Source organism: Nyctibius grandis, chromosome 7, assembly GCF_013368605.1.
Source record: "Nyctibius grandis isolate bNycGra1 chromosome 7, bNycGra1.pri, whole genome shotgun sequence".
Taxonomy (NCBI): domain Eukaryota; kingdom Metazoa; phylum Chordata; class Aves; order Nyctibiiformes; family Nyctibiidae; genus Nyctibius; species Nyctibius grandis.
Window position 1 is genome coordinate 13,956,412 of NC_090664.1, and position 27,856 is coordinate 13,984,267.

At 41.1% G+C, this 27,856-nt stretch overlaps 1 protein-coding gene across 4 annotated transcripts in view; it reads left to right on the forward strand.

Annotated features, from left to right (window-relative positions):
- The first annotated feature begins 714 nt into the window (after window positions 1-714).
- The window catches only part of SLC4A7 (solute carrier family 4 member 7), a 100,409-nt gene continuing 73,267 nt past the window's right edge, over window positions 715-27,856 (forward strand). For all 4 annotated transcript variants that reach the window (XM_068405023.1, XM_068405026.1, XM_068405027.1 and 1 more), the window contains exon 1: window positions 715-880. In XM_068405023.1, the coding sequence (XP_068261124.1) occupies window positions 833-880 (48 nt within the window). In that variant the 5' untranslated portion in view covers window positions 715-832. The remainder of the gene's footprint in view (window positions 881-27,856) is intronic.

Sequence of the window (27,856 nt, forward strand, 5' to 3'; positions counted from 1 at the left end):
ACCTTGACACTGCCTCCCGCCCCAGCACCCAGCCTTTTGAGTAAAGGATTGTTGGAATATTTATACAAGGGCAAATAATATTATTTTTGGAAATGACTTGAATTATTTTGGCTACTTTTTCCAAAAAAAGTTCAGCCTGAGGCAGGCACCTGGCATGGAAAATTTCAGCTTGCGTGGTAAAAGCTTGGCAGAAGTTACCCGCAAGCGAGGAGGGGTGCGGTGCGAGGCAAGCGTCGAGCAGCCCTGGCCACCGGCGGCGCTACCGCTCCCCGTCCGGCAGCGCCGGGAGCTCGCTGCTCTCCCGCGCGCGGTCGTGGCGTTGCCGGCGCGCAGCTCCCGCCGCGCCGGCACCGCCAACACGGGACTAGGAGCCTTTCCGTCAGGGGGAGCCCGCCTGCCCCGGCAACGGGCAGCGCCGCCCGCCCGCGCAGAAGGCGGCTGAGGCGAGGCCGGGGCAGCCCGCCATGCGGCTCCGCGTGGGACCGCGGGGACCACGGTGCCCGCCGCCCCCTCCCGCGCCCCGCCCCGCCCCGCAGCGCCGCGCCAGCCCCCGGGGGGCCGCGGCGGGAGGGGGCGTTGACGCGTCAGGCGCTGCGCTCCCTCCCATTGGCTGGCGGCGCTGCCGGTCGCGCGCGCGGGGCGGGGGGGAGCGGTCGCGCCGAGTCGGTCTGGGCTCAGCCCCCGGCGCGGCGGAGCAGTCGCGGCTGGCCCGTCCTGAGGGCACCAGCGGCGCCCGCCTCCGCCAGGCAGACAGCCGCGCAGCCCCGGCCCCGGCTCGCCGTCCGCTCTCCCTTTCCGTGTCCCTCTCCCGGGCGATCTCGGCGGGGCCGCGATGGAAGAGGAGCGGGCGGGCGAGCAGATGAGACCGTTGCTCACCACGGTAACGCGGGGGTGGGGTGCGGAGGGGGGGGGGGGGGCGCACAAAGGGCCGCCGCGGGGCAGCGCCGCCCGCGTCGTGCGCGGAGCCGTCCCACTCCCCTTTTGTCGGGGGAGGGGGCCCTCTTCACCCCTCAGCGGCGGCAGGACGCGGCGCCGCCGGTACCCGAGCGCCCGGGGCTTCCTCGACCCCTCGCCGCGGGGCGGGAGGGCGCAGGTGTGCCCGCGTGCCGGCCTCGTGCGCGCGGCCGTGCCCCCCCCGCCCCGCGCCGGGGGGCAGAGGGGCCGGAGCCTTTGTTCCGCCGCTGGCTCCGGGCGCCGCAGCGGCGTGCGCTCGGCGGCGGCGTCTGCCCCGTCCCCCCCCTTCCTTTGTGAGATTCCCCGCGGGGCTTGTGCCGGCGGCGGTGGGCGGTGCGGCCGCCCCCGGCCTCGCCTTTCTCCCTGCCCCCGGCCCCGCTCGCTGACGAGTTCCTGGGCGAGGGAGAAGTGCGCACACATGGCAAGCAGCGAGCTTCCCCTTGTCCTCATGTTGCACGGCCGCGTAGTCGGGTCAGGTGGTGGATGCGGTTCCTCGGCGGATTTCTAGTCGGGGTGGGGGGAAGGAGGGCGGGAGTGTTGGTGGGGGGAGATGGATAAAATTGTGGAGCTTGGGTTCATTTCCTTCCCGGGCCGGTGGCTAAGTAAGGCAGACATGTGTTGCCTTACTTCCTGTGCTACTGAAAAATACATGCGGTTCCACAGTTGTAATTTCCCCTCCCTTCAGATGACTCAAGGTCTGGATTTTGTTAATGAGCATCTGATATTTTCCTTCAAGGCATTTTCCAAAAAGATGTTGCATAGCGACTTCTTTTCAGTGCTTGAAGAGGAGGGATGTGTAGTTTGATACAAAGAATGCTGTGACCGACAGGGAAATAACACTGAAAATGTGTGAGTTTTCATCATCTTTCTGCTACTCTTCAAGGGGAGACTTGAGTCACGTTTGATAAAATTGGCAATCTAATGAAGTGCTAGCTTCCTGTGACATCAGCGTGTTTAGTGTGTCTTTCCTGTGTTATAACAGGAGTGTTGATAACTTAGTGGTTCAAAGGTCCATGAATTTTGGAAATTCCTTGGATTCTTAACAATCTGTATGTTGGTTTCAGAAATCAATATATGCGCTCACCTCTAATGGTTTTGTAGATCTATTCTAGACTGCTCCTCCACCTTCTTGTCTCTGCCCCAGAAAGGCACATTCCCAATTCGTGTTAGCTTGTTCAAGATAAATTCTTGGTAAGACCAGACTGCTTGATAGGTTTAATTTGTGATAAAACTACTTTGACTCTCTGCAGGAGGTACCTCTTCTTAGCTGGCGGAATACTCCCATCTAGTAAAGAGATGCTAGGCAGTATGGAGCGAGTTGCAAAAGCTTTGGGCTTCAAGTGTATGGGGTTAAAGTGTAGGATGCTAATGGTTACCCTCATGTGAATCCAAATGAAAAGAGGGTTGCAGACTTCAAGAAAGGCAGAGTACCCTGAGCCCATCTTTGTCAGGCCTGGCAGGAGTCATTTGGGTTCTGTTGTAACAGGAATTAACTAGGGGCTTTGGGGACAGACGCATGAGCTGCTATACTGCTGCATGGTCATTTTTGATGTACGTGATTTGAACAGAGGTGCTCAGTGGACTGGTCTAAGTTGGTTTCCTCGCAACAGCAACGCCTAGTCAGAAGCCTGACCTTGGTGCCAAAGTGTATTCAAGAGGTGACTGCAGCTGAGACAAAACTGAAATGGTTAGAAAAGTGAGAGAGCAGAAGGATTGGTAGGAACTAGAAAAAAGGAATTTCTAGGGAAAACACATGAAGTAAATGGCTTAAAGAGAAGACAGGACATGCTGATCTTTGGACAATTACACAGTATAGCAGTGTTGGATTTGTTGTGGTTTTTGTGTGCAAGAGGTATCATTTTATATACATGAAAGCTACTTAATCCAAAATACGAGTATTTTTGACAATACAGCTTGACTTAGTCTTTCTAATCCTGTGCCTCTGGTAGTACAGACCACCTTCCTGCTAGCAGAGCTCACTGAAACTGCTTATACGTGCACAGCTTTTTCAAAAATAAACGTCTCAGCAAGATGAAAGGACTTTGTAGAAAGTGCGAATCAACTCTGAGAACTTCAGTGCTGCAGCTTAAAAATACAGAAGCATGATCAAACAAAGAACTCCCTAACACTTCCTTTTCTTCCTTCCTCCAGTGTTGGTAAATTAGGTGGTTCAGTGTTTGTGCATTAGATATGTAACAAGTAAGATGTGGTGCTTCTTGTATGGAGGAACACCTCTATCAGTCAACCCCCCACCCCCGGATTTATTTCATCAAAAGTATGAAATACCCTTTAACATTAATTGTTTTGTATTTTAGGTCCAGTCTTAAAGAAGAGAATCATCAAGTGTTTAGGACATTCGTATTTTGAGGAGACTGCTTGGTGGCAATGTGTACGTGAAGGTGGGAAGGGGGAAGTGAAACAAATGCCTGATAGAGTTATTACAACCAGAGAGCAACTGATGATTAGAACATCTGGGATGAGTAGAGAATACAATAGGATAAAGATATATAACTTCATAAATCCATGGTTCTTCCATACCTTATGAAGATGCATTATTACTGGAAAAGGTTCACTGGAGGGCAACACGGTATGAATTAGTTCTTGGATGAGAAATTATTGAACAGACTAGGGTTTGTCAGCCTGGTAGAGATGATGGGACAATGATATGGTAAGGCTTTATAGAACTCCTATGGAGAGAACAGGTGAAGATGAAAGAGGAGGCACACAGTCAAATCAGGCGAAGGCGCTAGGTTCAGAACAAACAAAAGCAGGTGGTTCTTCACTCAGTGTAGGGAATTCACAGGTATACTTGCTATATGATGTATACACAAGAAGTTTTTATGGACTTAAGGGGAGGCTGGACAAGCATTAGAAGACAGACACGTTGAGGTTGGTAAGTGGATGAGCAACAGCCTCAGGAAGTCTATGTTGAAAATAGCTGGAGGTTGTGAGAGTGTGAGAAGTTGTATGCTTGTCTCGTTTTTCTTCTTCCCTCAACAGCTGCTTATGGTCATTCTTTTTTGGTTTGTTTAAATAGGAGTGGAGTGTGTTAGTATGTTGCTTTCTATACAGTGGTGAGTTTGACAGTTACAGTGGTGGTAGTAAAACGTTTTATACTGCGTACCACTTGGTTCTAGCTTTTGTTGTTACAGTGTTAATTACTGGATAGCTTGGTGGGTTTCTTTGCAACAGCTGTAACTAGCATTTAAAGGAATGTGTATTTCATTTCTATTTCTAGGCATTTTGCAGATAAGATTTTCAAAATCCTTTGTTATCTTAAAAAAAAAAGTAGATGGAAACTTTTTTCTTTAGTTGTTGATACTGCATCATGTATATCATAAAATGTTCACAAGGTCATAGACCATGCAGTATGGCTAAGTAATGGGTTTGTGTTTCTTTGTGTCTTCTTTTTCCTATAATGAAACAAATCTGGTTTTATCACTATTCTACTGTAGATGATACTACAAGAGCCACTCCAACAAGTGGCTCTTGTTGGAGAAGGGCATGTTTCCGGGCTTCTCCTTCTGGCTTTCCTAATCAAAGCATTACAGTAATGTGGTCTGCCATATCTCACTGAAGAGGGCATTAGTGTCCCTGTGCATATTCTGAAGTGGGTATGTGGTTGGCTCCCACTTTATTTTGTAACAGCTGTGCGTGCACATTATCAGGTGGGTTTTAGACTTTCCTGTTCAACAGTGGTTGTGTTTCAATGACAGCTTTGGGCTTTCACTTCAGGCTTCATTTGAAGCCTATTTCAGGTACAGCCCACTTCACCAACAGACATCATTGCCTCAGCGGGGTCTGTCCATTCGTTTATACTGATGCATCTTTTTAATGCAACAGGGTAGTGTCTGGTAGTCCAGCTTCTCAAATCCATAACAAATCCTGTGAAGGGTTGTAGGAGTATAGGGTAACAGACATCAGAGCCACTTCAAATAAAAAAGTACACAAATTGATGAGAAGTATCCTAGCTATCAGAATCTGGTCGTTACAACTGCAACAGTTTAATAATCAAAAATACAAAGTGCTTTTTCTTTTCTAGAAAAATCTTAAAATATAACTTCATTTTCATGAATGGATTTCAAGGGAGAACCAGGTATTTGGTGGCATGGTTTCCCAACTCAGCTTTGGTCCAGTTACTGGGTTTAAGATAGCTTGGTAACTTTGTTTAGCTATGTAATACTTCTGTTAGGTGATTATTGAAACAATTCCTTTTAAAATATGTTCTAAGTCTTGATTTACCTTGGTGGTACTTTATATGTTAGAAGGTAAGTAGCATCAGTGCAGTTAAGGTTTTACAGAACTGACTACTTCATATCTTTCCACATATCTTGGATGACTTACTGTTTTAGAAATTAAATAGTGGAAAGTGTTTTTTTGTGTGATTATTTGCCTTCTTATTTGACATGTGGATTTTGTGATGGTAAGTCAAATGACAGGTCTCTGAAGAATGTTATTTTTTTCATATTAACATAGTAAGCTCAAACTGGTGTTTTCCCTTTATGGTTGGACAAGGGTAACTGAGGGTATGTTTGTACTGCATAACTGAGGACTCTGCAGGAAACTCTCCTCCCCCACGAGTTCGTGGCATCTGGCTGAACACATGCTCTCCACGAGTTAAAGCAATAAAGTTATACTGGTGTGGCAGTGCCCTAGCTAAATATCCCTGATGAGAGAGAATTTTACTAGCTTGAATCAGACTTTGGGAGAAAAGCTGCTTTTCTGTATTGTGCTGTTTGTGTAGGGTGCATACCTCGTACAACTTGCACCATGCAGTGGGCTATGGGCAGTGTTTCTGATCACCTCTGGGTTAAAATACTGTAAGCTGCTATTAACTGGATGTGCTGCCAGTCTTTTTGAATTCTTAAAAAGTTACCATGGCTGTCAAAAACTTGATATGTTACATGAGAACTTTCATTAGGCATCATTGAAGTCATTTTATTTGCTGTCCAAAATAAGCTGTAGGGTGTACTAAGTTGAGTAGTTGCTGCCATATGTCCATGTGATTGATCTGCTTCTGTAGGTGACTTTTGACATGTCGCCATGATTGTTGTTGACTTTCGAGTACTGGATATCTGTTACACGAGATCTTTAGTGGCCCTGAAGTAGTACTTAGGGAATAGAACTTCTCTATAACTAGTGATTGATAAAATACAGAGTATAACTTGAATATACTTGAACTTAGCTAGAGGAAGACTCCAAAGAATACTGTCATACTTTTGGTATAGTATATTTGGGAATGATAAAATTTAGGGATGTTTCAAATTTTTTGCTAAAATTAAGACAGCTGTCTAGCTAGTGTTTTGAAATAGTGATACGAATATTGAGATTCCAGTGAGGTTTTTGTAAATAAGTAGATGGAGAAAAGCACCACAAACTACTTAACCCTGTAGATCAGTGTCTGAATGCAAAAATGAGACTCTTGATTCTTCTATAGATGATTTTACAATGTTCTTAAATACACATTTCTAAATTTACATTTGCACAGTCAGCAGTAGGTGAAAATATTTCAACATTATTTTTAAAACAGCACATTTCCATTTAAAAAGTCACTCCTGACATTTTAGAAGCTCCTTTTTGTGTTACTGAGAATAAACATCAATTGTGCAAACATCCCAAATCTACCTTGCCAGCATATCTCAATAGTTATTAGAATGGTTATCTGTGTAAGAGCCTGTGGTAGTTTGTGCTTGGCACCCTCTGAGTTCCTTGTCACTGGGAAGTTAAAATTTGCTGCAGTAGAGACGATGCCGTGACAAAGGCAATGTGTATTTCAACCAGTAGATGGAGCCATTTTAGTTACATATCAGCATGCCTATTTATGTAAGTTTTTGAAAACTTTGTTTCTTGAAGTCTTCAGTCATTTAGAGTATGGCTCATAGTTATTTTATCATTTCTTTAGCTACAGAGAAGACTAAACATTTTATTCTTCCAGTAGCAGTGTCAGGATTGTACAGCAGGAAGGCTATTCCATTTTCATAAATGTTCAAAAAAGAGTGAATGGTTGTGCTTTATGGGAATTACAGTTATCTCTAAATTGTCCAGTGTCACGTGAGTGACTATAGCCTTTGTCCACCTTGTGTTGCCTGTAGTAACGTTTCGGAATATTGATCTGTAGTGTTCTGTCTGGCAGTCTGGATGTTCTTGTGACTTCTGCCTGGGAAAGGCTGTTTAGCTCGAACTGAGATTTTGTTTTTCCTACTCCAGTGCTTTAAACTAAATTGACTCAAAGCTATGTAATGGAATGGTTGTCCTATTTGGGTATACTGGCACAAGTTGTCTTATTTCAGCAGTGCTGGAGTGCTTCATAACCTTGAAACACCCCTGGCTTATTAATTATAGCAAGTCCCATTTTAGCAGAAGTATTCGCAATGCTGTACTTGCTGTATCATCTTGTATCCTCCTTCAGCATCCACTTTTCTAAAAGGTATATTTATGGTTGTCTTAGAGGTTGACTCTTTGCCCCTGCATTTGTACTTAGTAATGTACCTGACAGACCTTCCTTTCCCCCCCACTCTTTCAAGTCTTCAGACTGAAGATTGTTTTTGGTGAACACAATGTCAGCTTGAAGAGTAGGACCTTATTGAAATCTTCATTTTGAACTCTCTTAATATATGGTATTTTGTGAGGTGTGGGTGTGTCATCTTCTTCCCTAGATTCCTGCTGTGAGAGGTTTTGAGAGTCCCTGTGACTGAGTTTTTGTTGGATTTTTTTTTTGTCTACTTCTTATTCAATCTCATTGGAAATTTAAATTTTCTACAAATTATACAGAATAAGTAGTGATATTTTCCATAAGACATAGTTGTGCTGTAAGACATCTACACTTGTATTGTTGGCAGTATGGCTAAGAGAGTATTCTGAAATCCCAAAATATTTTTAAACTTAAAAACAGACTTGGAAGTTTTTTTAACTAAAAGACAGTCTTCAGTAGAAGTTTCCAGATTGGACACCTGTTGTCAAACTGTAGCCCCAGTTTGAGAGAATTTCTGGAGTCTGCAAACAAACTGGAGCTTCCTGTGAATGAGGCATGTGGGCAGAGGCTGTGGAGAGGAAGGGGGAATTACTTAGAGTAGCATCCACTGTCCCTCGACCATCTGATGTGTGTTGGAATTCTGCTCTTGGACCTTCTGCTCTGCTCTCTGCTACTGTTTCTTCTACAGTACTAATAGGATCTGTTAGTTGAGATCTGCTTTTAGGTATGGAGAACTGAAGACTCACCTGGAAACTTGACTGTTTTTTTCCATCATTATGTTTTCACTGTGGGGGCATGTGTGCATTAAGAGTGTCTGTGTGGATAGCATGTCTTGAAAAACTATGCTTCACTAAGGTGGAAAATGAAGGTGTTTTTTTCTCTGCCCCTCCCCCCCCCCCCCGCTCATTGTTGCACCAGGCTGATTCCTCTGCATTTTCCATGACTAATGTCTACTAAATATATGCTGGCTGTGTCTTGACTGGGATCTATTTTGGGATGAAGAGAAAGATAGCTAAGTGATTGTAAATACCTAGGCTATGGCAAGGATAATGATATCAATTATTCCTCGCTAGAGGAAGCTAAGAATTTGTTTCAATAAAAAGTTCCACTTCTGAACACTGTGCCTGTTTCACTAGCAGAGTGTAATCAGAAGACTAGAGGATCTCTAATCAGGCTGTCTTGTTTGTATATGTTCGTTATCAAAGAACAGAAAGAGATTAAAGCAAACCTGTGTTAGAGATGTAATAGAATCTCGTTTGGTGTTGATTTCTGGGCTGTGATTGTTTCTCAGTGCAAAAATTCTGTTGCCATGTCAAGAGATTCAGGCTGCTGTGTTCTGGATCTCAAAAGTCATGCTAAGTGGAAGCACATGTGATTTCTTTCTTTTTGATGGGGTTATGAGTAAGCTAGTACAGCTAGTTAATCATGTGTATTGCTAACTGAGCAGACTTCCAAGTTCACATTTAGAAGCCCTGATTCTTCAGATTTTTCTCTTACATTTGTAAGAAAAGGATGTGTAGCAGATGCTAATGTGCACCACACCTTGTTGTACAAAGATCTGTTTTCTGTTTCTGTTGTATAACTTCAGTTTGGAGGAAAAAATTAAAATGTGTTTTCTCACCTTAGGACTGCCCTCCACATCCATTATCAGTTTAAACTCCAGCAGAGCTTTGGCTTAATCTAACTCTACCACCGCATGATTAGATAATGTCTGTATATTCCTCCCACCCCTGCTTCTGCTTTCCTTGTACTCTGTTTTGCATTTAAGCTCAGTCACAGATTCCATTTTCTTTCACACTGGTCCATTGTCAGGCCTGCTTGAATTCCTGCATGAAGGAGTGGTCCCTCTTACGCTTTGAGGAGGCTATCCTTGAAGATCAGCCAGCTCTCACAGGCTTTCCCTTCACCCTCCATGGTGGTTTTCCATGAGATTCTACCAAGAAGATCCCTGAACAACCTAAAATCTGCTCTCCTGAAGTGCCGTGTTGTAACTGTATGTACTGGGTCTTGCACTGTACACTGTACTACTTGTCTTTCTCACTTCTCTCAGACTTTAAACTCCACAATTTCATGGTTGCTGCAGCCAAGGCTGCTCTTGATTTCCACATCTCTGTCTGGTTCTTCCTTGTTTGTGAGCAGCAGGCCCAGTAGAGCATCTTCACTAGTTGGCTTATTGATCACTTGCACCAAGAAATAATTTTCAACACACTTAACAAGTCTCCTGGAGTGCTTGTGCTTGGCCACACCCTACCAGCAAATACCAGTGGTTTTAGGTCCCAGTGTGTACCAGGGCCTGCAGTTGTGAAGCTTCCTCCAGCTTTCAAATGAAGGCTTCTTCTGCTTCCCCTGCTTGATAAGGAGATCTGTAGCAGGCACCTAGCACGGCATCACACATGTTGAACTGTTCTCTGATCCTTACCCAGAAGGTATGGACTGTCTTGTCACTTGTTCCAAGCAAAGCAGTGTGTGTTGTAGCCAGCCCTTTGCATAGATTGAAACCCATGTTCTTTAACTTCCCAGCCTGGCTTTTCTCAAGAGCTTGTATCCATCCATTGTAGCCTCCAGCCATGTGAGCTGTCCTGCTGTCACTGTAATTCCTGTGAGGTTATAGCTCTGCAACCGTGCATGGACTAAGTCCTCCTGTTACTTTCCATGCTGTGTATGCTTGTGTGCGAACACGTGAGATGGGCCCCCAGAGAAGCCTCTTTCACAAGGGAAGTGTGAAAGCCTTCCCTGTCATGTGTTCCCCATGTCTTCACTTCTCTCAAGTGAGAAAACCTTTTTCCACCATGCCTAGTTTAAAATCTTATTCACAAGCTTAGTGAGCATGGTGACAAAGATACTCTTGCCACACTTTGTCAGATGGATCCTAGTTCCTGAAAGAGGTTCCTATGGTCATAGCAGTAAAAGCTCTACTAATAACCAGATGTTGACCCTCTGGATGTATCTACTCTGCCCTGAGCCTTTTGATTTTTGCTGGAGAGACTGAGAAACAACACCTGGCCCTCTTCACCCTTGCCCACAGTGCTCAGTACTCTTGATTTGCTCAGTAATTGCTTTTTGGAAGTATTGCTGGTGTCCAGATGGATCAGCAAGAAAGTGTAATAGTTTGAGGACTGGATGAGCCTTAGTCTTTCCAAAGCATTATTCAGCAAGCAGCAGACCTCCCAGGACCTCCTGTTTATCTTCCTTGTTGTGCAGTGTGTTCATCCCCTCCTGCAGGTCTCTCACCTGGCCACTGAGCACCTCAAAGATAGCACAGCACCCTCAGATGAGGCCATTGCTATCAACAGCAGCAGGGAGGAGCAGCGAGTGCTCCCTGCAGCCCAACACCTGGACGATGACATTCTCCCTGTGCAATTCTTGGAGTTGGGATCTCTGATGTGCGAGGGACAGTTGCTTCAGCTGGTGTTGGAGACTTCACCCTGTAACGTCTTGTGCAATCTTGAATGGTGTTTCAGTGCCCTTTGTAGCTTTGTTGTGTGAACTGCTGTGACATCTGTTAGCTGCCTCTGTTGGCTGAGCCCTGGGAGATGCGCTGTGCCCATGTTTATGTTGTTAAACTATTAAACTTTACCATCTAGTTCTGTTCACAATATAGATTCAAAACACATGTGTTTATGTGAATGTTTTGTTTTACTTGCCATTGGTTTCTGATAGACACTTCACGTCAACATTTTTTAACAACTCCAGTATTGTAAACTTACTTGTAATGACTGTTACTTCTGCAAGGCAGCTATTCATTAATAATAATCATTAATATTTTTAGTTGACTGATGCTGTTGTGTTGGCTGATGATGTTGCGTAACTTCTTGGCTTCTCAACTGGGAGGGACCAAGCACAACGTATTTTCATGCTCACGTTTTGCCAGGTCATGTGCCTGTAATAACGTACATCTCTTTCCCTTACCTTGAAATACTTAATGAGGTATTTATTAAATGCTGTTATGTAGAGAGGAGACAACTCTGCCATATCGGAAGTGCTTCAGTTGAAAAGCCTAAATTTTCTTCTCCTTTTCTCTGTAAGCATAATTTATTGTGGGTGGAAACACTGCAGCTTCATTCTGTGTTCTAGGAATTACTTTCTTGACCTCTGTCTCTTATAGAGGGATTTTAACTGTTTTTTTTACTGGTACTTACTAGTTATAGATAAAACTAGAGTACCCTCTTTCCTAGTTTCCTAGTTGCTCCCCAGAAAGAACGCTTAAAAGAAGGAATCCTTTTTTTTTTTTTTTTTACACGTAATTTCTTGCCTAACTTGTAAGTATGGCCTGTTTTACTTGACACTTCGACTTCTTTGAACAATGTGTGTGTACAATCTGTTAGATGATTATGTTGTTCCTGTTTGTAGATATCCCAGTGGAATGAAATCAGGTCAGAATCATTTCAGTCCTCAAAACTCCAAATACTTGTAATCTAACTAAGAGATGTTTCTAGTTCTTAATGTTGCTGCGGACTGGAGAATTTCATACCTGGGCATGATGGTTCAGTTGTTTGTATAGGAGTACAGCATTAAACAGTTTATACTCGTACAATGTTTGGAGGTTTATTTTGCACATTTCCTTCATGGAGGCGTACTTAAGTATGCAGTAGAAAATACTGTAACTTTTCAGATCCTTTGTACAGTTGTATTTGGTGTTGCAAAATCAGGTGAGAGCTGTTTTGTATACCTGACTTTTGTGCAATTGCGACATGTACTATGTGAAGCTTAGGGTAGTTTGACAGATCATGGCATTTCAGGGTATTGGGTTTCTCTATTGTGAACTTGGATGCAAAACCTTGTAATTTTTGGCAATAGCCTAGTCTTTTATGAACATTCATTTTATACTTTGATTATCTGTTTTCTGTACAGACTCTATAGCAGCCTGTCTTGCTTCTGTTATAGTTGAAAAGCTACTGCCAGTTTTTTATTATCTATGTAATTTTCATGTGTATTTTGCCTGCTTATTGTATGGCTACATTTAAAATATCATAGTTTGACCCTCCCTTGGCTACAACTGTTTCCTTCTCCCTGATAACCAGTCATACACTGTTTTGTAGGTGTGTTGATGTCTCTTTCAGCCTTTAATCTTTTCAGAGGGGTGCTGTGTGTTTGCTTTGAGACTCAAATGCGATGTCTACTTAGTCTCCAAGTTGCCCGCAAAGATGTAATTTCATAAAAGGGAACTTCATTTTAAAAAAAAGAGGAAGTCTACAAAAAATAAGCTTGAAAAGAGCATCAGGATTTTTTTTTTTTTGTTAATGGAAAGATGATGAATACATACATGATATAAAAAAAGTTGTTAGACAGTAATGTTATGAACTAGCTTCTCAGCACTGCTCTGGACCAAATCAAGAATAACTTACTTTTCCGTGGGTTCTCTGACTAACTTGTGAAGTCAAAGGAGTAATTGCAAGCTCTTTAATTAGCATTCTAAACAGTAAGGTAGGATTATTTAGACTGCTGCTAGATTTATTGCTTCTGCATTTCTATTTTAAAAAAAAGCCATTGGAAAGATTGTATTTAACCTGCTGCTTGTTTTAGAGCTAGTGATTTTCTGCATTTTTTTCCTTTGGCTTGTACAGCACTATTGTGAGGATATACTATTATTAAGTGCATGCATTTCTTTAACATGTCAAACATATTTCCAGACAGACTTTGTGTACGAAAAAGGAAATGAGAAACTTCTTAGTGAATAGCCACAGTTGGTGGTACTGTTGGTGGTAAATTCTTCATTTTGTTTGTCAAGTGACTACACTCTACCAGCCATGTATTTTAAAACTATTTATGTAAAAACAAACAGATAGCATCTGAGAATTGTTATGACTCATTTAAGGAAGTGATAAAACCCAAGAGCAGCAGAGATCCTTTCCTTTTTCATCTCAATTTTTATTAACATTGCTGTGCTTGCCTGCTGTTGAGAGATATCAAAAAGGAAATTAAGGAGGCTGGTACTCTTGTAATTAATATTTGGTTGAATTGCAGATAGATAATGACAGAATGGAGAGACATGTTTGAGCTTATAAATTAAGTGTACAGAACCAGTTATTGGACAGTTTTAATTTTAGATGGTAAATAGAAGCAAATTTATTAAAGCTTTTCTAGATGACTTTTGTGGAAATTATTGAGTTTTGAAAACTGCTCATGTATGCCAATCGAAACAGGAAGAACATCAACCAGGGTGGGTTTTTTTTTGTTATTGGCATCAGTGTTGCCACCTGTTACCTGCCTTAACTGCTGATGCTGTATAGAATGCTTGCAATTATTTATATTTTTTTAGAAACATAACCAGTTTATTTTCAATGTATTTTGTAGTGTACTTTGTGACACTTGACTTTGCTTTCTTTTACTGAAATATGTAACTGTATATGATTCTGTGTATCACAGGGATAAATATTCTTGGGTCTTCTGTTACACTCAGGTGCTCTAGGTGGTGCTTCAGCTGAGGAAGATCAGTTTACTGAGAAGTTGAGAGTATTTTTCCTTAAAGTCAATAGAATGAACATTTATTTTTAAACTAAGTAAAATTATAGATTCAAGCCTTCAGAATAGGGGACCCAAAGAAGATTAAATATCTGATCCTCAAGAAAGAGAACAAATTAAATAGACATAGGATACTAGCTTAATTTTTTTGTAATGTGTCTTTGTTTAGCCCACACCTGAGGCTAAACAATAACAGTTTTTCTCTCACCAAATATCCCTTTCCCACCTGAGGAAGGAAATTGGGAAAAAGAGGGAGACTCGTGGGTTAAAATTAAACAGATTTAATAAAATAAAGAAACCAATATAAATGCTAACACAAAACACATAGAAGTATACTTAGCTACAGGTTGCAGCAAGTTGTCCAGGAATAGCAATTGTCAGCAATGAGGAAAAAAGGGAGGCCACAAAGGAGGAGAGCAAAACCAGCCTTCCCTCTACATAGCAAGCCCTCCCTTTTATAGTGAACTTGATTGTTAATGATTTAGAATACACCTGTGGGCCAGCCTGGATCAGCTGCCCTGGATTTAACTGCTAAGGGCCTTGATCACTATGGCTGGCCACAAACTGAAACAAAATCCCAATGAAGCCAGGACATAATGGAACAGCTGTTCACCAAATGATTTTGTTTGACATGATTAAACAAGCTATTTGTCAAACAAAACATTTTGTTTGACATGATTAAATGTACCTAAATTACGGTCCATTTATAGACATAAATAAATTCGAATTGTTTATAACTTTTGCATAGTGCAAATGTGCTTGGTAGGTAGCCTTTTGGCTTATAGTTAAGGAAGAAGATGGCTGTATTCTGTTGAGTGAAGATAAATAGTGTTAGTCTGAGGCTTTTAATACTTGAGCATGAGTAAATTGCCTTTGCTATGAAGAAGACACAAATGAAGGGCAAAATATAAATAGGGAACTGAAGAAATTTGATATGCTTAAGGCCAAAGAATATACCTACTACTTGTATTCTGTGCTTTGACTGGACAGAACCTTTTGAAAAGACAAGCAAACAAGAAAGTTCAGCATGCTTTTCTCATTGGTGATGGGGCCGACTTACAGTAACTCGCTTAGTATATGGGATTTTAGATAATACTAATATAGCAAATAACTTAGAATGTACTGCTTTGTTAAATAAGGTGACTAATGTCTCTCTGTCACATTCAGCGGTTTGTTGTATGACTGGATATTTACTGTATTTGCATTTACGGTAGCCCAGGCTGGGTGTCTGATGATTATAAACTTCTGGATCCTGGAGGCAATGTAAAGGTGAGAATTTGCATGAGTAGTTCTCAAACCAGGTGTACTTTCCAGATCGTATTCTGTGTGCTTCAATGTGTACAAGGGGTGTGCACTTACCTGCTAGGCCACTTATATCAACTCTATAGCTGTGTTCCTTGGGGAAGGGGCAGGGGAAGTAGGTCTACACTTTAAAAACTGTATTGTGGATTAATGCATTAACAAATAATTAACCTCAGCTTCTTGACAAAAGGCTTATTTTCTTTGGCTATTCTTGGAAGAAGTGTATAGGGCTTGATGACCACTGATTAGATAATCAAGTTTCAAGCAGCTAAGGCTGTAGACTTGTCTGTTGCTGCAAGAGGTTGCTGCAGAGTACTTTGAGTTGAAATTACCACTGGTCCATATTTTGAGTGAAGTCACAACTGTTCACTTCCAGGTACTGGTGGAGGTTGGAGCCAAAAGGTGAACTTGGTGGCAGTGAAGGCACCAGGGAACCAGGAAAATCTGTTTTCAGAAATAGCTTCTAGAGAATGGTGACAGTATCTACAAATGGAGCTTTAAGTTAGTTGTAGAGGCTGCAGCGGTGGCAAGAGCTGGGGGAGAGACCTGGATAATGGCAGTACAGGTGTCAGGGCTGGGAATGGTGCTGTGGAAGCTGTTAAGAGCCCAAGGGAATTGTGGCTGGACAAGGCAATGGAGCTGAGTACTTGTGGAGGTGACAGAAACGGTATCTCTGTGTATTTCTGGAAATGTAATATAAGTGTACAACATGCATGAGTTTCTACTTTAGATGGCATATTGGCTTCTGTGTTGTGACTTGCATTACTGCTATTTCTCGTCGAGTTCAGAGGATTGCTTTTATGTTTGTGGTGATATATCACAAGACTGTAAATAGTTTAATGTATTATGGCCACATTATGATATGGAGAACCTGTTTCTTACTTCAGTTGTCTCGTGATATAAAACAGGCTCTTGGGGTGAAGACAGAAGAAAATTTCCCTTCCTTTCTTGAAGGTTACTTAAAAAAAAAATCTAAATGTCATGAATGGATACAATATACTGTAGAATTTAATGAGATCTGAACAATGGCTCTTTATTGGTGAATGGGTTGTTCGTGTGTATTTATTTTTAAGATGTACTAAATTTGAATGGAAGAAGGTATATATTGTTACAGAAAAGTAAGGAATGGACATGTTCTTAATTTTGAGAACTGGTCTTCTGTAGCACTGGATACCAAAATAATTTTGTGTTGTGCAAGTCTAATATTTCACTAACAGATCATTGATAAACATATTTTAAGTCCAGTAGTATTCCTAAAGGGAAGTATAGGATGGAAAAAGAGGAGAATAATGTGGGAACTGCTTTCAACATTCTCTTGCTGATATAGGAATCATTAAGATAAGATAATGATCAAGAAAGTGGCTTGTTGTGAAGAGTGATATGGGGCAAAGGGGAGCTTGCTGGTGTCCTTCTGTAGGCTCTGTGGCCAAGGTAATTCTCAAGAATTCCATGGGAAATTCATGTGTAACAGCAAGCAACAGAGGTGAGTTTTAGGTATGCCTTGACAAGGCTGCTGTTCTCCCCTTTTTATTTTGGTTTCCAACTTTGTCATAAAGTATACAGTGCTTTTCTTTGTTAGAAGGAACTTTGCCTGACTTTTATCCTTAACCTCATCTGTTGACGAGTGGCCTCAAAGGAATTAGATTGTCACTGAGTGCCCTATGTGAGCAGTGAGTCTACATGCAGTGATGTGGAAGGATTCCCATGGGATGTCTTCTGTAAAAAATGTGGTTTTGACTCTGAAAAATTGGTGTGTTTTCTCCTCATACCTGCAGAGATTGACAGTGACATGAGCTGCAGCATTGGAGAGAAATTTCTCTTGGTGGCTGCGGACAAGTACCCTTCTGTTAAAGTGAGAAAGAGAGCATTTGCAGCTCTATAATACTTCTGTGTTTCATATACTGCTTTGTATATAACTAAACACTGAGTTCTTTCTAAGTAGGATAATGTCACCTTTCCTCATAGGATAATGTCACCTTTCCTCATGTTACTGTGCTAGTATCTCTCAACTTTGGCATGAACTTTTAAGCTCTAAGCAAAGTGCAGTCTTTGTTCTTTTTAATGAATGTAATTTTAAAGCGTGGCTTCTCTTCAATAACTAGATGGAGACCCACAGCAACTTTCTAGCGTATTAATTCTAGGCAGATGGTAATGAAAACTGAACTGTAAATGATGTCCTGCATGTGGCTATTTTTTTTTAAGTTTGGTTCTCCCTGCCTTGTGCTATTTGTATTACTGAAAAAAGTGCTTCTAAACCCCTTGGGTCCCAAGAAAGCAGCCTTGTTAGAAGTACCAGAAATTGAAGAACTTCTAAAAATAATTTTGTTTTCCCTTCGATAAACATAGTGATCATGCTTTGAGACAGTCATCAGCAGTGATGTCGTAATTTTGCATCACCAGTGTGGACAAAAGTTTTAAAAAGTTAACATGCTTTGTATTCTATCTGATAGGTCAATAATCCTGTATCAATCCAAGTCATAGAAAATCCAAACCTGAAAACTGTTTGTTGGAAGTGAAACAAAAAGAGCCTAAATGAGCTCACGTAGTATTAAAGGAGCAAAGCTCTTGGTGCAGTTGATATGGAACTCTTTGTAGTCAAGAAAGCTGCTCTTTGTTAAGTGTCCTCTGCTGATTAACGTGTTAAACTTACTGGAAGCAAGTAGTTTGACAGAAGTCTTATTAATGGGAATTATGGTTTATATCAAAGCTGTTCAGAGACTAGATGTAATGAAACAGAGCCAGAATTACTCGCTTTAAACTGAATAATCGCATGTGGTCCTGTCACGGTATTCTAAGACCCCACTTGAGGAACAAGCGACTCTTCATCATAGGAAGTGCCACCCAGCATACAGCTACAGCAGAACAGAGAGGTCTAGGATTGAGCATAGGGCAATTTGTCTTCCCTTGCAGCTGAGGGCTGAGTGAGGTATCTGGTTTTAAATACTTACTGGTGACCTTTTTTTTTTTTTTTTTTCTCTCTCTGTTGCTGTAATAGAGAGCCTGCAATACAAGGCCTGCTCATGATGTATTTGTAAAGAAGTGGTCTCTGATTATCAAGAGGGTACAGCGTGGGAGAATTATGTTCATGGCTTCTTAGATCATGTGTTAGTATTATCCTATTATGAATGGTAGTTCCTTCAGTGGCTTCCTAATCTAAGATAGATTTTTCCTCTGTAGTTTCATACATTTCCAATAAAAGCAACTTAAGCAGAGGGATTTTTTTGTGCTGTGTCTTTATTGCTTTTTGTTCATAAAATCTTGGTGAAGAGGATAGTTTTTGAAAAATTGTATTTGAGTTGATGCTTCAGAATTAATGTAAAATGTTAAGGATATTCCACTTCAGCTTTGTAAGCACTGATGTATCTCCATTAGAATCATAGAAATCATAGAATCATTTAGGTTGGAAAAGACCTTTAGATCATTGAGTCCAACCATAAATGTTTGTGCTTTTGTGCTTTCTATTAACATGCGTTATTTGACAGTTACATTGATAACATTAGTAAAAAAGACTTGAGTCAAGTTAGTTTGCAACACCTAGAAAATACATGAATAGTTATCTGAAAGATTTTTTTTTTTGAGAAAGCTTAGCTATGGAATATAATACTACTTTATAAAGTGTCAGTAAGTACAAAGAGCTATTAAAATAAGAAAATTATTATTTAAAGAAAAAGGGGTGAGTTTCAGGAAGCCATTAGCGAGCTCTCTCTTCCACCACACTCTTCCTCCATCCTTCTTCTTATAAAGTGTTAGACTGTGAATGCTGCTAACAACATCTTTCAAACCTGCATGCCTATCTTTGTCTCTAATGCTACTTAATTCTTTTAGAGCTTTTGGAAATGTGGGTTTATCTTGTAAATTCAAATTACGACCAAGAGTAGAAGTGAAAGCTTGCTGACACGGTAGTTCCAAAAGTCTGGTATTGTGGTACAATTCCTCATTGTGGAATGTGTTCATGATCATGCTGTTGAGGAGAGCACGCGTGTTTATGAATGTGTGTAAGTTGCTAATAACATTAAGTGTTACCAAATATCCAGTTACATTATGGAATTAGTCAAAAGTGGAAACGACTGGAAACATAGAATAAACTTTTCTTTACGCTGCTTTGTTTCATATCCAATTAATTAATTGGAAATGAAACATAATTAATTATATCTCAGTCAAAAGCTCTGAAATTGATTTTAAGATCACCAAAAGCTATATGCCATACTGACCCCCCGTACAAAATTTTATTCAAATTTCAATTAAAAGGTACCATTTTCTGCCAAAGTTGAGTGTCTTATCATCATTAAGATGTGACCTCATTTGATTAAGGTTAGCGTGCAGTATAAGCCAGTTTGATTCTGTGTTCTGCACATAGGAGATTTTTACAGCATGCTGTTTGGTGACATTTCTCCAGCCTGGTTTACGGGCAGTTGATTTTTTCTGTAGAGTCAGTCCTGTGAAGAAATGTGAGAATAATAGCAAATCATTTGGTGGATAGGTTAATTTCTTTGTGCTTGCCCTGACTTAAGCGAAGTAACACTGGAAAAAAGGGATGGATATGATTATAATATGCATATGATCTGGGCAAATGAAAACTTTAATCATTAGAAGCATGAGGAGTTGCCTAGAGGACAAGTATATTCAAATTCTTCTTATTTGAATATTTCACATTTGAATATTTCACATGTTCCTTTTGGTTGTAGGTGGGAAGGTTTCAACATTACTGTTTTTAACTGTTGTTTCTCAGGTATCTTGTATTTCATTTTTCAAATTCTCTCCTGTATCAGTTTGAGGTGGAAAACAGTCTTTTGGAATCATAGAATGATGAAAGCTTGGTTTAATTGCTAAAAACATTCTAGTGAAGATGTTCTTCCCCTCAGAAAAATCCAGTTAAACATTTTTAAGTTATAGTAATGTGTATGTGATTAAGATATCTGATTGCAGAAATTTGTTTGATATCATAACACATCCCCAGGGCTGTAAGCTGTAGTTGTTCCTGTTTTATATGTCACAGTAAAAGCAAGTCTTTATGTGTAGATGGCTTCTCTACATATTTGATAGTATCAGAAAGACATACTTATTCTGGAGACTTGGTTTCTAAATCGTTAGAAACATCACACTTTTTTTTTTTCTTTTTTTTTTTTTGGCTTTTCCTGTTTCCCTTATCTGATGTTTGTAGAAAATGCATTTGGCTGCCCGATGCAGTTGCCATTGTCCACATCAACTCTTGCATTTTTTTCAGCATTTAAAAATCCCCTACTAGCTGTGAAATCCTGAATTACCAATGTTAAGATGAAGTTCTTGTAGCCAGCATATTCGATTCATGTTGCTGGAAGGTCTTTTGCTTAAGTCTCCAGCCTGGATGGTGTATTTTATATATTTGTCTTAATGTTTGGTTTACTGTGTATTTGACTTAGTATTTTAGTTTTCTGTCTTTTAATGGGATCAGTTATGTTCGTAATGACATCTTAAAGCTATTGAATCTCTTTTCAAGTTCAGGAAGAGAATGCAGGAGAAGAGTTTGTATCTTGGAGCATGACTTGATATGTTAAAGCCAGCTTTAGAGTTCCTAGGGCTGGTCAAATTGCCATGGTTTCATCTCAGGGAGCATGGGTCTGGTTGTAAGCTTACTCTGCAAGTTCAAATTTCCGTACAATAAAGTCATGGCAGTAGAATTTTTATGGATAGACTTTATGCAAGGCTAGATAATTGTCTGTCTTCCAGAAAACAATGTGAAAGCCAAAAACCTGTCTAAATTCCTTGTTGCGCATGCTCTAATTTCACTTAGAATGAGTTTTTCCTTGAGCTTGTATTTGTGCTACTGGATGGCAGTGCACAGATTAAGCTGCATGGAACTGTGGTCTAACTGTGCCTATATTAGGAAGACAGATAACTTCTGTTGCTTATTCCAAAATGATTAAAAATGCCTCTGTATTGCTTGGATAACCTTTTCAGAGAGCACTGTTTTTAGTAGCTGTTGGCTGGTTAGAACTCTGATGCAAACTCAAATGTTAATGCTCTCTAAAGTAGAGAATTTGAAGTGTTTGTTAAACAAATCAAGAGTATCTAATTTGCCTGCCAGTTGTTGGATGCATGCAACTTTTTTTACTAAATAGGCCCTCAAGTCGTCAGTTTCCAGTAAGAGTCCTACAGCATTAGTTTTTCCTCTCCACAAGAGAAATGCATGCATCTTTCTTAGAAGTTCTATGTTGTAGATTGTCTTTTATGTGGTTATTCACAAAAGGAAAAATTGTAATAAAGTACTAAAAAAAAAATCTTTCAGTGGTTGTTCTTGAGACAAAGGATGCAGTAGCTATAGAAGAGGCAAGTTTTCTTTTTTGGCTGATTTTTAGATCTCTGTCTCATTTCCCCTTGCATTTAGTCAACTGAACTTTCCTGTAAAATACGTGTCATGTATGACGGCACATACAAACCTGTTGTGTCAGAATTGGCACCTTACTTTCAAACTGACTTCTCCCAGAACCTCCTAGTCAGACACAGCAAGAACATTACATTTCTTAGTACATCAGAAAATCAGCTGCTCTCTTAAACAGAAACAAAAGGAGCTCAACTGAATAGCTTTAAATGATGTTAGACAAGGCAAATAAGAAATAGAAGTGGATCCCCTTTTAAATGTCTCTGCCTTCAGTGATCTTTGCAAAGGATCTTAGGCTGGTTCCTAGAAGTTTAAAGTTCTGACAGCTTTTTGTCTAGCAGCATCTTCTCTTGTAAAGGTTATTTCAGACTTCCACGATACTCTGTTGTGCTTTAGAATTGTAGGAGCAAAATGGAAGAAATTTCAGCAAGAAAATACGTGTGTTAAGGTCATGCTGGGGCTGGGCTGGACTAGTTAGTTCCTGGTCTTTGAAGGGGAGGTGTCATTCCCCCTTTGTCCTGTCTCCTTTCCCATAATCTGATTCAATTTGTGAAGCTGGCAAAAACCACAAACAAACCCCTCAAAAACCCATCCAACAAACCAAAACAAAACTTGTCACAGTGTTTTCTGAAACGAATGTTAACTGAGTTGTATGTTTACTCTCTGATCAGGAAAGCATCAGATCTAATGTGTAAGCCAAGGATGTTACAATGTCTAGTAAAAATATTGTGAGAAGAAGGAAAAGTGGAATGAGCGAGCGGTATTTCTCACTTTCTCCAAGCTGTTAATTTTACCCAAACTGAGATGTGAAGCTACAGCATTGAAGTGTGGTTCCCCTACAGTCCAAGTCAATCTCGGCTAGAGTTGCCCCATGGTTCTGCTCTACCTACTCTGGGCTCAACAGTCTCACCTGCGCTGTGCACTGCCTGCCCCTCACCAGTAATGAGTGGCATCAGAACTGAAGTGAGTGGCAAGATATCGTCAGTGTAATTTTATTGCTGGTTTGGTTCCCTGATCTGTTATGTTTTTGGTTCAGATGATTGCCAGCACTAGCACAAAAGCAGGAACTGGAGCTTTCTGTTACTGTCTGCCTTATTAATAAAATACGTGTGGATTGCTAGAACTTACTTTTTTGGTAGTTGTGAATTTGTCATGGTAGAGGTTTGCTAATACACTGGTAACTAGTTTACATTCAGCATGTAACAGTGGTAATAGTCTGACTGGTATTCATGATAAATGGAGATTTTGGATGTCTTCAAGTTATTCAGTGTAATTTGGGAGACGTGATTTGTGGAATGTATTTTGTATTAAAGTAATCTGCAGACAACAACACATGAATCCTTTATGTTACACCGCTTTGAAAGTTAAAAATTTATGATGAAATTCTGCCCTCGTTCAAATTACAGTGCTCGTGAGCAGGCCCGGAGTTTTACTTGCATTCTGCCTGCCTTGTTTTTAAGAAGAAATGTTGTGGGCCAGCGGAGTCCCGATTCCTTCTGCTGTATCACTCCTGCTACTGATGTTGCAAACGTTGCCTTACCTTCCCATTTTAGTTTGCTGAGCTTTGATTTTTAGGTAGTAATTTTTGTTCACGGTAAGAGTAAACGTGTTGTCAGTAAATTATTACACAGATACTTGATTTGACTGGCATGCAATTATATGAATAGAGGAGAATTCAAGAGACAGGGAAAGCTGAAGGTAAAGAGTTAGGCCTTGAATTCAGGTAAATTGGTGAGATCCATGATCTTCCACTTTTCTGTGAAGACATGTACGTGAATAGTCATTCAAAAATTACAGCGTTCATTGAAAGAGTAAATTATTTATTAGCTGCTGATGTTTGATGTTCTTGTCAAGGAACTTTTTTGTGTGGGTGTAGCTTGGTTCAGTTGTATTTTGAGAGTCTGTCCTAACTGGATAAATGGGTAATTTGATGCTTTCTTTTTTCTTTTTTTTTCCTCCTGAGGATCTGCTGTCAGGGAAAGGCTTTCGTGTGCCTGTACTTCAAATAATGTCAGTACAAAAGTGTTGGGGTGCTGATCGACAGCTGGCTGAACATGAGCCAGCAGTGTGCCCAGGTGGCCAAGAAGGCCAATGGCATCCTGGCCTCTATTAGGAATAGTGTAGCCAGCCGGTCTAGGGAAGTGATCGTCCCTCTCTACTCGGCACTGGTGAGGCGGCATCTTGAGTACTGTGTTCAGTTCTGGGCCCCGCACTTCAAGAAAGATGTTGAGGTGTTGGAGCGAGTCCAGAGGAGGGCGACCAAGCTGGTGAAGGGTCTGGAGGGTCTGACCTACGAGGAACGGCTGAGGGAGCTGGGGTTGTTTAGCCTGGAGGAGGCTCCGAGGTGACCTTATTACAGTCTACACCTACCTGAAGGGAGGTTGTAGTGAAGTGGGAGTTGGCCTCTTCTCCCGGGCAACTAGCGATAGGACAAGAGGGCACAGCCTCAAGCTTCACCAGGGGAGGTTCAGGTTGGACATCAGGAAGAATTTCTTTACAGAAAGGGTTATTAGACATTGGAATGGGCTGCCCAGGGAGGTGGTGGAGTCACCATCTCTGGCTGTGTTTAAGAAAAGACTGTACATGGCACTTAGTGCCATGGTCTAGTTGACAGGGTGGTGTAGGGGCAGCGGTTGGACTCGATGATCCCAGAGGTCTCTTCCAACCTGATTGATTCTGTGATTCTGTGAAAACAGATAAAATTATCTGCCCCATAGTATGCTGCTTCATAGCTGGACTCGTCAGCTGTTCGCTTCTGTGCCATCTGTTAGTAAAGGAGATTAATGTTTAATATTTGTACAAGTGATTGTAGAGCATTTAAACATATGGCCTTGGCTAGATGGCCTTAATAGTGTTGAAACAAGCCTGGTTTATAGTTCTTGTGAACTTGCACAGTGATTTAAGACTTCCTTAGAATAAAGAAAAATTAGAGTATCTCTCAAAAAAGCTGCCAAAATGCCTGGAGATGAATTTATGTAAAAGCAAGCGATGAGGGATGTGTTGTAGTTGTAAAGTGAGCAGCTTTGAATTTAGAAAGCATCCTCATTCTTTTGCCCAAAAAAAAAGAAAAAAAAAAATCACCCAAACTCCCCCTAGAATACCTCAATGCAATTTGCATGGTGACCACATGCTCGTACATGTTGAAGTGAAATTCTTGGTGGCGTTCTGTTTGAACGTGGTGAATTTCTTCCATCTCTCTCTACTGAGGGATGGTTTTTAGTACAGAAATAAAGTACTCTAAAACTACATACTTTTTCCGTTTTTCTGCTTCATCAATGTATCCAAATCAGGACTGCAGGGTGATTAATGAAATAGTTTATACAATAAAGTACATAGTAATCTCGCTTGATAATCTTGCTTAATCTCATCTGTTGATGACGATCCAGATTACAAATTTCAGTGGTATCCTCTCTAGAGAATAATTTGCAGCACTCAGAATGATGTGTAATTGTGTAATGTCAGTGGGGCTCAAACTAGTGATCTGCCTCGTGCTTGTTCTCAGCATCCCGGTGGCTTGTGACAGCTGTCCTGCAATGTGCTGAGAAACCCAGGAGGCCAGTGCTGGGGCAATACACCAGAGAATATCTGCACAGAATACATCTTTTTTTTTCTTCCTCTTTCCCCCCCTACCCTCTTTCTCTTTTTGGAAACACTCAGTTCCATGTGTACGTGCCGATACAAACTGAAGCAAGCTGAAGCATGCTCTGCAGATGTACCTCTTGGGAACTAGCTGTTATGTGGAAATTGTATTCTGAAAAATACTTGTAGGCAGTTGTCACGGTTTAGAGCTGGACCGGCTATTAAACCTGTGGTAGATGCTTTCTGTTAACCCTCCCCCCCCACCCGAAGGGAAAGGGAAAGGGAAAAGGGAGAGAGACTTATGGGTTGGAAAGTTAAAACAGTTTTAATAAACTATAATAATGAAAAAGAGTATAATAATAGAAATAACCAAATGTATACACAACCAAGATTGAGCTCCCCCGCTGTTGGTCATGTCACCACCGGCACTGCAGGGCAGGCTCCGGGAAGGCCCAGGCTCGGCCTAGAGACGGTTGAGAGCTGGATTCAGGGATGCACGGATCGGGATCGGGGGCAGCAGGAAAACAGACAGAGTCCTCTTCGGACGCCGGCCATAGCAGAAAGAGAGCGAGACCCTCGTGATCCCCCCACTTTATACCGAGAATGACGTGTATGGGATGGAATACCTTCGTTGGTCAATTTTGGGTCACCTGCCCTGTCCGCTCCTCCCTGCAGGTGCGACCCCCCTTCGGCTCTTCACTCGTAAGCAGTGAGGAATTTAGCAGTGACCTTGGTTTCTCTAAGACTAAGTACAGCAAGAGCCTTTCTGCATAACATCCCTACCGGTGCCTCAGTTATAACTACAAACTTCGAGCGTTTTCAGTCCTGGAAGCAGACGCTGTCTGCAAAACATGCAGTTAGTTTCAGAAGATGCAGTTACTTAGAAGAGACTTAGCTGAAAGTAAAAATCACTGAAAGGAAAATTGGCCTGGTTTAGGCCAAACCAGGACAGCAGTCAAACTCTTGATTATTATGGATAGTTCTAATTCATTAAATGATGAGCCACTGTCTACAAACATTTCTGTGTTCCCTTGCTAGGGAATAACATATCCTCAGAGGAATATCTTATATTTAATTTATGTGTACTAGAAAACCTGTAGGAAGCTGTTCTTAATATGAATTAGTAGATTGCCACTTAATAAGCTGAACAAAAACATCTGTAGCGGTATTTGACGTACTACCATTAGACAGTGTGTGTGTGTACAACTTGCTCCTGCATCATCTTAATTTCCTGGCACCTTGCCTCCCCTCCTGACTCCTCTGTGACCTGGGCCACCCACCCCCCTCAATCCAAAATAAAGCCTCATTTAGAAGTGTTGTCTTACTGTCTCATGGGTAAGTATTCCTTGTTTTTTTATGTTCTTTTCTAAAGAGAGATGCTTTGGGTTTGATAGATGCCTATCCTTTCTGATACATGAAGAAAGATTGAAGTGGACTCGGTTGGTTTTTTGGGCTGCAATGTTAGAAAAGATTGTAATGTTCATTTTTTGTAATTGGTTCGTACAAGGAAGGGTTAGGTTGGATTCTGGATGCAACTCTTAACACCCTCCACCCCCCAAAAGAGGGTTTTAATGTATCAATGGAAACCTCATACCAGGTATATCAATTTACAGAGGTAGATGTGTGGGTATGACAGTATAGCCTCTTCACAAGCAAATGAGCACTCAGTTTCCTTGTGCTCCTATGTGGCTAGGTCTCATAGCGCTGGGCTTGAGCTCATGTGGTAAATCCTGCTGAGAGCACAGTCCTGCCCACCGCAGCTACTTCAAATAAAAAGGTGCTTGTGTCCTGCTACCTCAGAATGGCGGATTAAGCACAGCTCTGCCTGCTAGAGACACTGCAGACCCCGCAATGAGGCAGTTTACTGCCACTTCACGATAAGACTGGGATCATAATTGCTCTCTCATGTGAAGAGCAAAATTTGGAGGGCAGGAGAGAAGAGCTTGTGGCTGTAGTAATATAAGCAGCTTGCTGGTATGTTAATGCTAGTGTTGCTTAAAGATGTGATAGGTGATATTTTTACAGATTGATCCAGAAACTAGTCATAGCAAGTGACATGCGAATTACTCTTCTAATCCGTTGTAAACGTTTCTGCATTCCACCCCATGGTTAACAGAGGTTTTGGAATTAGTCCAAAGCCTGTGCTGCTTACAAGGAAATCATGGACTATATATCGCTTTGGAAAAGATTAAAAGTTTTGCTAAGAGCTCAGACGAAATCTTCCTTTTCTGTCTGGAGAACAGATACATATTTTTTGGATGTGTCTTTCCAAAAAAGTGCTTTTATAGCCAGAGATAATATCAAATAAGTGAAACTTGAAGGGGTATGAAAGTGAAAATTAAGAAGGAAAGGTTCATGGAAAAAGTGTAAGTTTCATGATAGCTACTTATGTTTCTTTTTATTTAAAATAAATAAAACCCTCATACACTTCATAAAGATTTTTTTTTTTTCAGCATCAAGCATATGATTGAAATATTGCTGCAGTACAAATAGTTTTGCTCTGAGTTCTCACACTGTTGCAACTGAACATGTTCAAGTATGTGATAATTTTGTATATATTTACCTACAGTTTGTTTTAGAATACTTCCGTAGTTAAGCGTGTTGAGGCAGTTGCAGTTCGAAGTTGCTGTGGTGTTCTCTATCTAATGCGAAGCTTTTCCCTGGTATTTATTCTTAGGTAAGAGCAGATGTTTATCCACAAAGTATTTTGGGACAAAAGACAAAAACTT